This window comes from Helicoverpa zea, chromosome 28 (genome assembly GCF_022581195.2).
Source record: "Helicoverpa zea isolate HzStark_Cry1AcR chromosome 28, ilHelZeax1.1, whole genome shotgun sequence".
NCBI classification, from domain to species: domain Eukaryota; kingdom Metazoa; phylum Arthropoda; class Insecta; order Lepidoptera; family Noctuidae; genus Helicoverpa; species Helicoverpa zea.
The window spans coordinates 4,395,620-4,409,138 of NC_061479.1; the positions used below are offsets into that span (position 1 = coordinate 4,395,620).

At 39.0% G+C, this 13,519-nt stretch overlaps 1 protein-coding gene across 4 annotated transcripts in view; it reads right to left on the minus strand.

The window, feature by feature from the left end:
- Positions 1 to 13,519, minus strand: part of LOC124643696 — a 40,833-nt gene that overhangs the window by 2,896 nt on the left and 24,418 nt on the right. For 2 of the 4 annotated variants that reach the window (XM_047182733.1, XM_047182732.1), the window contains exons 2-10: positions 11,456 to 11,630; positions 10,556 to 10,619; positions 9,865 to 10,024; positions 8,712 to 8,900; positions 8,163 to 8,324; positions 7,163 to 7,354; positions 4,696 to 4,839; positions 2,863 to 3,051; positions 1,699 to 1,896 (exon numbers count right to left, since the gene is read on the minus strand). In XM_047182733.1, the coding sequence (XP_047038689.1) occupies positions 1,699 to 1,896; positions 2,863 to 3,051; positions 4,696 to 4,839; positions 7,163 to 7,354; positions 8,163 to 8,324; positions 8,712 to 8,900; positions 9,865 to 10,024; positions 10,556 to 10,619; positions 11,456 to 11,630 (1,473 nt within the window). The remainder of the gene's footprint in view (positions 1 to 1,698; positions 1,897 to 2,862; positions 3,052 to 4,695; positions 4,840 to 7,162; positions 7,355 to 8,162; positions 8,325 to 8,711; positions 8,901 to 9,864; positions 10,025 to 10,555; positions 10,620 to 11,455; positions 11,631 to 13,519) is intronic. The other 2 variants (XM_047182735.1, XM_047182734.1) reach the window with 1 other exon arrangement.

The following is a 13,519-nucleotide window of genomic DNA, read 5'->3' on the forward strand; positions in this document are numbered from 1 at the left end:
ATAGTACTATACAATGCTTTAGTTAGAAATTACTAGAAAATTCTGATTTCAAATTTCATAAAAAAACGCGTTTTTGATACTTTAGAAGGGGGATACCTCTAAATCCCGACGTGCTAGTGCAACTATATGTTCTGGACTTCGATTACGTATCAAATATTCTATAAGAAATGATATATTTCACCTTTGCACCAATAATGCTGTTGACCAGTGTAATAAAAGCATGCAGATTGCATCGGATGGCACGTTAAACTGTAGGTCCAGACTGTCATTGAATGTCTTTAGCAGTCGTTACGGGTAGCCAGAAGCCAGCAAGTGTGACACCAGTCTAACCTAGGGTTATTGGGTTGCCCGGGTAACTGGGTTGAGGAGGTCAGATAGGGCAGTCGCTCCTTGTAAAACACTGGTACTCAGCTACATCCAGTTAGACTGGAAGCCGACCCCAACATAGTTGGGAAAAGGCTCGGAAGAAGAGTAGCATGCAGATTAATTTTACGGCCACCGCGGCTTTTTTCACTGAGATCAGCCTATTAGTCGTAAATCAAGTTATTTCTTATATAAAATCAACACTAATAAAATAAAGGGCAATCATTATTCTTTCTTCGTTGTATAGCTCCGAAACTACTGAACCTATTTGAAAGATTCTTTCATTAATCAATATTTTTTTGTTCTTACTATAAACGTTATTCACATATTATGGCATTGAATTTCATCATTACGTTTTTTTTTTACGTTATAAAGGCGTATTTTATAGTTGTAAGTTTTACTCACGTAAGTAACTTAAAGTGAATTTGCAAATGTAAAACCGTTTCATAAGTCGCTTACAGTAATTTCTCAGAACTTCTTACAACTTACCGAAGTTACGTAATTTTCACAGAAGTAACTTACAACTCAGTGTAAAATCGCGGTAACAGAATTACTTGTTACCGTCAGAATCGCTGTCACTCCCCACCGATCCTCCCCAATTACATATAGAGAGCCGCTACCTATCATCCTCCGAGCCTTTTTCCCAAACTATGTTGGGGTCGGCTTCCAGTCTAACCGGATTCAGCTGAGTACCAGTGCTTTATAAGAAGCGACTGCCTATCTGACCTCCTCAACCCAGTTACCCGGGCAACCCTATACCCCTTGGTTAGACTGGTGTCAGACTTACTGGCTTCTGACTACCCGTAACGACTGCCAAGGATGTTCAATGACAGCCGGGACCTACAGTTTAACGTGCCATCCGAAACACAGTCATTGGTGTCTAAGATATACTTAGAAAGTACATACAAACTTAGAAAAGTTGCATTGGTAATTGCCTGACCTGGAATCGAACCCGCGCCCTCATACTCGAGAGGTCGGTTCTTTGCCCACTAGGCCACCGAGAGCCGCTACCTAATTGCTACAAATATATAAAAAAATAGCATTTTTTTAAATATCTTTTTCTCCGTGAAATTGATGAAGTCCAAAATGTAACGCTAGAGGGTAGCAATTAGGTAGCAACTCGGGGTGAAAAAAAAACTCAATACTTACCACACACAGGGAAAAATGACAGCCATCCTGATATCTGAATGGCTGTCACCTTTAAATGGTGAATACCTATCTTCAAAACCACGAGGGTAGCAATTGGTAGCAACTAATGGTAGGTGGTAGCAATTAGGTAACAACTGTCTATATGTATTTCGAGTGACAGCGATTCTAACGATAAAAATTACTTACGCATAGAAGTGGTGGTAGTCGTAGTAGAAGTAGTGGTTATTTGTTTCTCCCGAAGAATAACTCGGATTTCTCTGATTAATTTAGATTCATCGTTTCCCGCCATTTCTCTCAATTGACAAGAGATTTTTGTAGCTTCATTCTTTTCATTTAATTCGAATGAATGTGAAATGTTCCTTGCTTCTTGAGGATACAGTTTATCTAAAATTATTAATTATCTATAGTACAGTCAACTTCAGGTCAGTGGTAACAGTTTTATAGGAAAATCGTACTTATTACTATTGAATTAAGGAGCATGACAGTTACCACTGATTTGCAGTCTACCGTGCCTATCTAAAGTCTAATAATAAAAATAATGGCGTCCAAGGTCGATTGCGGTCATGGTGGATGTCCTCATGTTAGGAGATCAGCCAGCTGCGCAGGACATATTATAGTGCACGAACATTTGCGCAAACACAGGTGCACTCACTATTTTTTCACTGCCATGGCCCGATGGGACGGCAATCCGACATCACACACAGACATTTACGTGCTTTCCAATGCACGGGTGTATCAATCACCAACTTCTAGACTACGGGCTGCTTTGTGAAAGTTTCTAAGTCCTACAAAGCGATTTCAGCCCAACCCGGGAATCGAACCCGAGACCTCGTGCACAGCAGTCGTGCTTGCGACCACTAGACCAACGAGGCAGGTAAAGATGAAATACTACAATCCTAACTAATATTATAAATACGAAAGTAACTCTGTCTGTCTGCCTGTCTGTCCTTTCTTCACGCCTAAACTACAGAACTGATTTGTTTGAAATTTGGTACAGACATAGTTTGGAACTTGAGAAAGGACATAGGATAGTTTTTATTACAAAAAAAATAGAAAAATAAATTTTATTCCGGACATATATGGTCTTACCACAAAAACTTTTAAACGTCAGTTTATGCCTTGTCTAAAAAAATGTCAAATTATGACATTGACATACGGTTCATTTTGCAGCCAAAATTTTATTAGACAAGTGTAAAACAGGGGTTAAAGTTTTTGTAGTAAGGCCATTCGCGTCTTCTCTATTATCTCTCCATCTATTGGTCAAACCTAAAATCTGCCGAAAGTCACTATTCCACGCGAACAAAGTCGCGGGCAAAAGCTAGTTTTTAAATAAATTAGACAACAACTTACCTATATTTTCAGCTGGATACTCTAACTTTAATTTCATGATTGGAACGTTTTTCTCGAAAAGCTTCTTGCAGACAACATTTAAGGTTTGGCCTACTTCAAAATCGTAGTAAATAACCCTAAGTTTTCTGTAGTAATAAAGCTCCAGGGCTATGCTTTTCGGTTCTAATTGCACATCTATAGGGTGAAGATCTGAAAAAATATATATATATATTTTATTTGCCCACAAAAGAACTGTACCTACTGATACTCAATGGAAAAACCGGCCAAGTACGAGTCGGACTCGCGCACGAAGGGTTCCGTACCATTATTTATAAAACGGACAAAAAAAAACACGTTTGCTGTATGGGAGCCCCCCAAAATAGTTATTAAATTCTAGTTTCAGTTTTTGTTGTTATAGCGGCAACAATAATACATCATTTGTGAAAATTTTAGCTCTCTAACTATTAGGGTTCATGAGATACAGCTTGGTGGCAGACGGATGCACGGACGGACGGACGAAGGAGCTAAAACAATAGGGTCCCGTTTTACCATTTGGGTACAGAACCCTTAAAAGGTATAGGTACTCAATCTGAAACTCAAAGACGTTTATTCAAATTAGACTGAAAAACAGCACTTTTCGAACGAGAAAATTACGTAAGACAGCCCCCAAAAGTTACCCCTTTCTAAAAAAGGTCAAATCCTTATTTATAATACTGTCCAAAATCCAAAAAAAAACTAAAAAAAGCTTTTAGTTAAACACTCTAAAAAGAAGGAAATATTTATTTGTTTGAAAATTTTAGCTTTGGACTTAAAACCCCATTATATTTCTATGCTCATAAAACCTGTCCCGTATGAAATTGTTAACTGTTTCCTTTCATTTGTCTTGCAAATGTTACCTATATTTTGTGTTGTTTTCTCTCGTTTGCCTGCAGTTTAATAACTACGGAATGTGTCTAGTACCAACTCTTGTAAAACATTTTATGCAAATAAATGAAATAATTATTAAATGAATCATGGGGTTCAATTACACTAGTCAACAGCATTTTCGTATCCAAGGTGAAACATATAAATTTTTGCAGATTATCTATCACAGAATCGAAGTCAAGAACACCGGACTGCTCTATCACGTCTAGTTTTGGAGAAAAACCAATCTGAAAATGCTGTTGAAAAATCTGAAAAACGCTTTTTTAACGATATTTAAATATCGTTAAAAAGCGTTTTTAGGCAATACCTTTCTCAATTCAAATCCAGTTACTTTACATCATTACGAGTTTTCTTTCTCAAGATATACCATTTTACATTTACGGTGTATTTTGTTCATACTAAAATGTCAATTAGTAATGTAAGGAAAATCGTACGACGTAGCTGAAAAAAAATATCACGAGAGTGGACACTCGTACTGATGTAAAGTAAACTGGATTTGAATTGAGAAGAGCAGTACTAAATGATTCTTTAGTTAGAAAATACGAAAAAAAAATAGTGTCTGTAGAAAAATGGCTTTAAATATCGTTAAAAAAGCGTTTTTAGGCATTTTCAGATTGGTTTTTCTCCAAAACTAGAACTGCTAGAGCAGTCCTGTGTTCTAGACTTCGATTCTGTGATAGATAATCTGCAAAAATTTATATGTTTCACCTTGGATGCAATAAAAAAGGAAAATTTTGTTGACTAGTGTTACCTATCAAATTACATAAGTAATAGTTTTTTTTTTCAAATTGGTACCCCAATTCTATTTGGGGTCGGCGCAGCACGTTTTCTCCTTCCATACTCTTCTATCTGCCGTCATCTCACAAGTAACATTCTTTCTTACCATATCTATTTTCACACAAACGACAGATATAAAAACGTTTTACATACCTGCACTTATTTTCAATTCTCCAATAGAAAACTTAATTTCTATTAACACAATTTGTCCCTTGTTCTCCGAGTCTAGGCCGCATCTGAACTTTTTACCAACATTTTCGCTGCTCTCAAATAATATTGTCGACGTCATCGACGAATCTGAAATACAAATAAATACTTCATTATTGTCTGCATAGCCTTTTGTGATCAGTACGTCGATTCTATAAAATTCAGACAACAAACTCGCATTTCACTTCGCTATTCACTCTCACTTCGCATTCGGTTCAAAACGTTCTAAAAGTCATCTCATACTTTATCTGTCATAATCTCGAGTTTAATTTAGTTCAACTCGCAAACACGCTCGCAAGAGTAGCGCTAGTGTAGTAACTCACGGCGGATTCAGATGCGAAGTTTAGAGTGAAGTCTTATAGAATCACACTGCTGCTTGCTGTCTAACTGGATGCAGCTGAGTACCAGTGTTGTACAGTCAACTTCAGGTCAGTGGTAACAGTTTTATAGGAAAATCTTACTTATTCCTATTGAGTTAAGGTGCATGACAGTTACCACTAATGTGCAATTTACTGTACATAGAGCGACTGCCTATCTGATCTCCTCAACTGAGTTACTTGGCAACCCTATACCCCTGGTAAGACTGGTTATCAGACTTTCTGGCTCCAGCGGGGCAAACCAGGACTAAGACCGGGGTTACGAGATTGTTCGAAAGAGTTACCGCGGCCCTGGTACATGAAAGGCCTACGAAAGTACATGATGGGTTTTAGTCAGTTTGAGTTTAACACTCCCTCACGCTGCTGCTAACCCACAGCAGGAGGGTCATTTGATGTTATCCCATAAAAATAAACTTTATTTTTTTCGTTCGGATGGAGAATAAAGAGTGCACCTAAGTCTGCGCAAGTGTTGTTACTGTGACAGCCTTTTTATCGTCCCACTGCTGGGCTGCGGCCTCCTCTCACACGGAGAAGGATTGAGCGTTAATCACCACGCTTGCTCATTGCGGGTTGGTGATTTCAGATTATAGTCCAGGTTTCCTCAAGATGTTTTCTTTCACCTTTTTATCCGCCATTGGTGTCTAAGATATACTTAGAAAGTACATACAAACTTAGAAAAGTTGCATTGGTACTTGCCTGACGTGGAATCGAACCCACGCCCTCATACTGTAGAAGTGGTAAGGTAGTTTTGTTTGTATAACATATATATAAATAGTATAGCATGCATAGCACGTATATTGACACATTTACAAACACACGTACACACACACACCCTCACACACACACACACTCACACACACAAACACATACACACACCGTCACATACACACACACATACACATTTAACATGTACCTACTCGTTGACTTATAATTAGCAAAAACTATTATATCATGGGGGGCCTGGAGTTCTATAGTACAGGCCTTGGCTTAGTTTAGACTCCAGATCTCCCACAAATTACATAGATCTCACAACTGTCAACTTGTATATTTAACTTAAGATTGTCCTCGTGCATAATATGTAATTTGTGGAGATGAATAAAAACATTTTTATTTATTTATTATTATTTCCTTGTATGTCTCTGACCGACCACGGGACTACAGAGTCCCGGATTTTTGGAAGGCGAACGTGGGGCCGAAGCCAACACGCTGAAGCCCTTTTGAGACAACTTTAATGAAATGGCGACACAAAACCGACGATTATCCCCGTATACACTATAGAAATGTACCCAAGGACAATCCCCGGTTCTGTGCTAAACTATTGCTAACTATGGATGAAAACTACTTGGGCTATTGTGATGGGATGCTAATGGACTAGGAATGGGGAAACTACGGGAACTATGGCACCTGCCGATGACAATGTATTAAATACATGTTAAAATGGCAGGTGGAGACTCGCCAACTCACTTACTGGGCCCCCGGGAATCAGTCACTGAAAAGCAACAAGAGGGCAACAGGGACATGAGCGGCTGAGAAGGGTGAGGATACCTCGGCGGACTTTAAACGCAGATCACGCGCTCCCTGTGGGTCCAGCATCACCGGCCCACTCGCCACTTACCACGAGGCACCTACCCTCCGAGCAGGACTAACCTTGCTCTAGCGACTCCACTCTGACCGGCCGATGAAGGCAAGCCAAGAGGCGGGAGACCTAACCCCCGTCATGCTTCACTCCGGCAAGCCGGAGGTGGGGGACAGTATACTCTCCCTGGAGCACTCGGATATATAGCCCCGCGGGGTCGCTACTCCCCGTCATCCGCCTCAGATGCCCTGCGGGGCTTATTATTATTATTATTATACTCGAGAGGTTGGTTCTTCACCCACTAGGCCACCACGACAAAGTTCCTAGACTTTTCATTCCCATTTTTCTTGATGTTAAAATTGCAACATAAAATTCATGTAACTTATGCTCTGATAGTACGTGAAGTAGTTCTCTCGGAACGCTCGAAAACCCCGGAAACAGTTAGTAGAATGTTTCTTACTTTTTTGAGTGGCTCCGCTAAGATTTTTCGCTTCCAGAATTTGCAATACTGTATTCGGGTCTTTTTTTTCACATACAACTGTTATGAATTCACCCCTCGTGGATTTATATTCTATTTCAGAAAAAGAATTGTTATCAGCTACATAATATCTTAGATACTTCCCGTTAATTTTGACTGTCATTTGATTATTATCTGCAAAAATAAGTTAAAAGAATTTAAGGTTAATTAATAGGAATTAAGTTTGCATTGTTGCGTTTTAGATAGTAAGTCTATTTATTACCTTAAAAGTAGTTAGTAAGTTTATATGGTCCGATGGGACTGGCCTGTACATTGTTTAAAAGTCCCTAATAAAAATAAAGACAAAAATCAAAATAAAATACCTATATTAACAGTAGAAATAAGGTGTGATCTTAATAATATACCTCAAAGTAATTTTGGATGTCTTTGTTTGACACTGAAAGTTCTTACAATTTAAACGCAATCCGATAAACTTTTTAATGCAAAATATTACAATATAACGGGACCCTAAGAGTCATTTATAAACTTTGAGGCATCTTTGAGGTGTAGGCACAGTATTGTAAAACTTGTAGTTACAACTTAAAATAAACTGTACGTACATTATTTCAAAATAAACTAAATCAATGCTACTGTTACTGTTACAACCTTTTTATCGTCCCACTGCTGGGCTGCGGCCTCCTCTCACACGGAGAAGGATTGAGCGTTAATCACCACGCTTGCTCAATGCGGGTTGCTGATTTCAGACTTTGTAGTCCAGGTTTCCTCAAGATGTTTTCCTTCACCTTTTTATCAGCCATTAGTGTCCAAGATATATTTAGAAAGTACTAAATCACTAAACTAAATCAATATTTACCCAAAGAACACATAAAAATACATAAAGACATTATGTATTTTCCTAATTAGTTGTCTACCTAGTTTTTTAATTAGTTGACGGACACAAAATAATAAAGTAGATAGAAAATAATGATAACAAAAATCTTACATTTGAAATTGCCTAAGATGAACGTGACCATGACAACAACAAGCGTATGATCACCTTGACCTTTACACGAACATGTCATCACAGAACCGTTGTGTTCGTCATGCATTTCTGTAATGAAACCTGCAGCTACACTTTTCGTTTCTTCTGAACTGTTGAAAAGATCTGAAAGGGTAAGTAACAAAGAATGATTATTTTACTTCGTCGTTATTGCCTCGTTGGTCTAGCTGTCGCAAGGGCGGCTGCTAAGCACGGGGTCGGGCCGAAATCGCTTTGTGGATTTTAGAAGGCTTTCACAAAGCAGCCCGTAGTCTGGAAGTTGGTGATTGATTCACCCGTGCATCGGAGAGCACGTTAATGTCAGTCTTTAGCTTGATCTCTCTCCGGTCAAGTAGAAATGCCGTCCCACTGCGCTATGAGAGTGAAGGAATAGTGAGTGCACCTGTGTCTGCGCAAATGCTTGTGCACTATAATATGTCCTGCGCAGTTGGCTGATGTCCTATGTGAAATCGGCCTTGGACGCAATATATATTTATATACATAGGTACTAACCACTGAGGTTATCAGCAAAGAAGTAGCTTATCGTAACACTGTCCGTATTCTGAAAGTTGGCGCATGTTGCGTTGACGAGGTCACCGTCCCCGTAGCGATACTTGGCTGTCCAGAGGTAGCTTACTTTAGATCGATGATTAAAACGTATTGGCAAAACCATGTTGTTGACGAGGATCGTTTGTGGCGGGCCTGAGAACATAAAAAATAATATGCACCGTCTTAACAAAGTTACTCAAAACTTTTATTGCATTAAGTTTAAAAGATGTTAAATCCTACTAATCCATATTATAAATGTGAAAGTTTGTAAGAATGTATAGATATATGTTTGTTATTCTTTCGCGCAAAAATAGATCTACCGATTTGATACCCCCGATTAACACGTAGGCTACTTTTTATTAACACACCAAGCTGGCCGCGAGCGGAGGCCAGTAATGTTATAATAGTATGGACCCACGGCACAGTAGCGTAGAATTAGCTACGTGTTGATACTAAAATTCCAAAACTAAAATAATAATAAAAACATGTAGAGTAGAGTGCACCTGTGTCTGCAAATGCTTGTGCACTTTAATATGTCCTGCGCAATTGGCAAATTTGCTTATTTGAGATCCAGCTGCTGTGACTGATAATCGGATAGGAGAAACAAAAATATGTTGAAAATTCTGGAAAATATGATTTCAAAAAAATTTTCAAAATGTAATTATCTAATATCATAGATTGGTAATGGTACTTGTAAGATATCATTCAGATAGTAGTAGATAGGATGAAAAAGTTACAGTAAACGCAGCTATTACAGAGGTGGAATCATGACTTTTTTTTTTATTTGATAAAACAGCTTTTTTTAAGTTAATTTCATTTACCTTGGATTTTGGACTTTAAAAAGCTACTAAGGTTTTGTAGATTCTCATGCAATTTGTATATTAAGGGAAAAAAAACAGAAACTAGCTATTCCGCGAATTGTTATTCTATTACCGAGGGAAGAAAAACAACATGCATTTTCATTCCTTATTCTAAAATTTCTGTTACTAGGTTATAGTGTAATTTTCCAATAAGAAATACTTTTTTGAAATCGATTCAGTAGTAACTGAGCCTTTAGGGTACGGACAAAAAAAAATCCTGTTTATTTTATTAGTTACAGATTAAGAACGGATCTTACTTTCACGACGTGCGACGTTGATTTTCATAGAACAATAGGCCCCAGCAAATGTATCATTAGTGTATATTGGATGCTTTACACGAGGTAAAAATTGTTCGATATTTTTATGGGTGAATACTGTGCAGTTCCAATTATCACGCATCCATGTTTGAGCTGTAAACTGTAAGAGAAAGTCTTTATTTTACGGAAGTCATGCAGGCATGCATACATGCAGGTCAAACTGAGAACCTCCTTCTTCATCATCCTCCGAGCCTTTTTTTCCTAACTATGTTGGGGTCGGCTTCCAGTCCAATCGGATGTAGCTGAGTACCAGTGATTTACAAGGAGCGACTGTCGTCGCAGGGTGGCTGATCTCCGGCCACGACCATGCGAGACACTATGGCCAGAAGCGAAAGATTTCTCGCAGCATCTACTGCCGCCGCCAGGGCACGGCGCTGGGCCCTCACACCTTTTCAGGTCATTTTTGTGTCACAGCTATTCACTAGGTCTGACACCAGTCTAACCAAGGCGTATTGAGTTGCCCGGGTAACTGGGTTGAGGAGGTCAGAGGCAGTCGCTCCTTGTAACAGCTGAGTAAAGCTGTGTACGATTAGACTGGAAGCCGACCCCAACATAGTTGGGAAAAGGCTCGGGAGATGATGATGAGCTATGCAATAAGGTTCGAATAAATATAAACTTCGCTTTTACTTACAGTTGATATTGACTTATTGACTTTTTTAGCCAAAACTATTCCTGGTTTATTTTTGTTTTCACATCTGTACAGAACAGGTAAGAGGTCACTGAGTTATTTTTAATTTAAAATGTTAAAGTTTCATGCTGTTAGAAAAGAAACATTTTTCAAAAGAATATGATGATTTGTATACCTTAACTTTCTAATGAGTCTGTAAATATGTTAGACAATATGACAATATTATGCTGAAAACCGCGTCAAAATCGGTTAAACGAAACGTGGTACTTTCAAGAAAAAAAGTCGTGGTGGCCTAGTGGACAAAGAACCAACCTCTCGAGTATGAGGGCGCGGGTTCGATTCCAGGTCAGGCAAGTACCAATGCAACTTTTCTAAGTTTGTATGTACTTTCTAAGTATATCTTAGACACCAATGACTGTGTTTCGGATGGCACGTTAAACTGTAGGTCCCGGCTGTCATTAAACATCCTTGGCAGTCGTTACGGGTAGTCAGAAGCCAGAAAGTCTGACACCAGTCTAACCAAGGGGTATCGGGTTGCCCGGGTTACTGGGTTGAGGAGGTCAGATAGGCAGTCGCTTCTTGTAAAGCACTGGTACTCAGCTGAATCCGGTTAGACTGGAAGCCGACCCCAACATAGTTTGGGAAATGGCTCGGAGGATGATGATGATGATGAAACGTGGTACTTTCAAGACTTTTTTTTAAGTCGGTTAAATATTTATCCTACCAATGTTATGAGCGTGAAAGTCTGTAAGTTCATATGAATGTTTGTTCCTCTTTCACTCAAAAACTACGGGACGAATTTTGATGAAACTTAGCATCAATTTACGAGAAGTAATCCCCTCGGGACGCGTGTGAAACCGAGTGGAAGCTAGAACGTGCCTAGCTAAAATAACTATTACTTACGTAACATCGTTGACAAAATATGGTTTATTTTTAAAATGATTCCAATAGTTTACAACAATTTTGTATTGTTCCCCTTCGTGGACAGTATATTCCTTTTTTTCTACCTCACAAGTGAGGTAAGTATGACCAGTTTCCGACTGATAATGACCGATCGTAAAATGTATTTGCCCCTCGTCTGAAATCAGTGAAAACTATAAGTTACTTATATGCATATTATTATGCCCCACTGAGTAGTAAAAAAATAAAATGTAATTAGTCCGTCTTGTAGATAACCCACAGGCATTTTTTTTGGGTTAGCAGCGTGAGGGAGTGTCAGACTCTTACTGACTAAAACCCGTCTTGTTCCTTCGCAGGCATTTTATGTATCAGAGCCGCGGTAACTGTTTCGAACAATCCCGCAGCCCCATAGATACCTTACAAACTAAAATACATACATTATATAGAAAACTGTATATATAAATTGCTACCTATCAGTGTTTTCTTAACGTTACACATTATATATCCGTGTTGGCCTATAAATGTATGCTCAAAGTACTTCCCTAGGGCAGCGAGTGAAACCGCAGTATACACATGCCTACTCTATTATTTTAAATGATATTATGACGCATATAATATACTGATTGTTATTTGGTTACTGTGTTTTTTCCTTATGGAAATTGTGATTTTGGTTAATTGGTAACTGGTACCTAAAAATAATATAATATAAACATTATAATAATGGCGTCCAATCGTTCGAAGGAAATCAGCCATCTGCACAGGACATATAGTGCACACACATTTTGCGCAGACACAGGTGCACTCACTACGTTCCGTTAGGTTCCGTGACGGTCTCGGATCAGAATAGGACCTCCCCATCTCTCTCCCGTGGGTGTCGTAAAAGGCGACTAAGGGAACCTAAAGGCTAGTGCATAACATCTGCACTTTGGGCCACCCATACGGTGACGGGTAAATCACCTTAAAAGCATTCCCAAAGAAGGTTGGTGTCAGGCAGACGGCCGACCATAAAACTCATGATAAAACATCTGCAGCATGGAGAGAGTAAATAATATAAGCGATAGGGCTAGGGGTACCCCACAGGCGACGCGCAGGAGCAGCACCTGGCTCCTGTGGGAAATGTACAAGGGTTGTCGCACCAAAACGGGCGGGTGCGACGTCAGATGCGAGCTCGAAGTTTGAGAGAATTGAGATTGAGGTATGCGAGTTGGGATGACGGCAGATAGAAGAATATGGAAGAAGAAAACATGCTGAGCCGACCCCAAATAAAATTGGAATAAGAGTAGGAGGATGATGACAGGTGCACTCACTATTCCTTCACTCTCATAGCGCAATGGGACGGCAATCCGATACGACCGGAGAAGAAACCATTTCAGAATTTATTAGTATTTATTAGTAAAGCTTTGTTAATAGGAGGTTCAATCGGTGTGCGGCACTGCGACGAACAAAATTGTATCTTATGGCGTACTTGCTCTAGCAAACAGTAACACATTGCGTGCGAACATTTCTAAAATGTCCGCGAAATCACAACCTTTTCGAACGCGAACGTCATGCTAGCTGTAATTTTACATTTTTATTAATTTACATACGTTAATCTCACCATTAGTCAGACAAAAGCATAGGTAAGTGGTATTCGTAAGATTAGTGAGATCCTCTTTCTGAAACAGGGGGTAAGGCAAACTCTCTTTCTTAAAATGATCTCTCCCTGATCGGGGCGGATTACCGTCTCTTCAGACTTGGATTTCAATAACCGATCCACCGTTGTTTTACGATTGGATATGGAGTTTGATATTAGCTTCATATAAATAATGTCAAATAATCTCTAATTGAAATACAATGGATGGTCGGTTATTTAAATACGCAGTAAGAAAACTGGGATTAAGTGTTAAGCTTATCGTGCGCAATTTGGTGCTCTCATAGAAGCTGCTTAGATCAAAACCCAGTCTGAATTCCACTGTTAATATTTGACTTTTAAAATATTTAGACAACCGCACCCAACAGGACAAATTCTATGAATATTACCTATGTTAACTAAACATAGTACAAACAAATTCACTTTATTTAATTAAG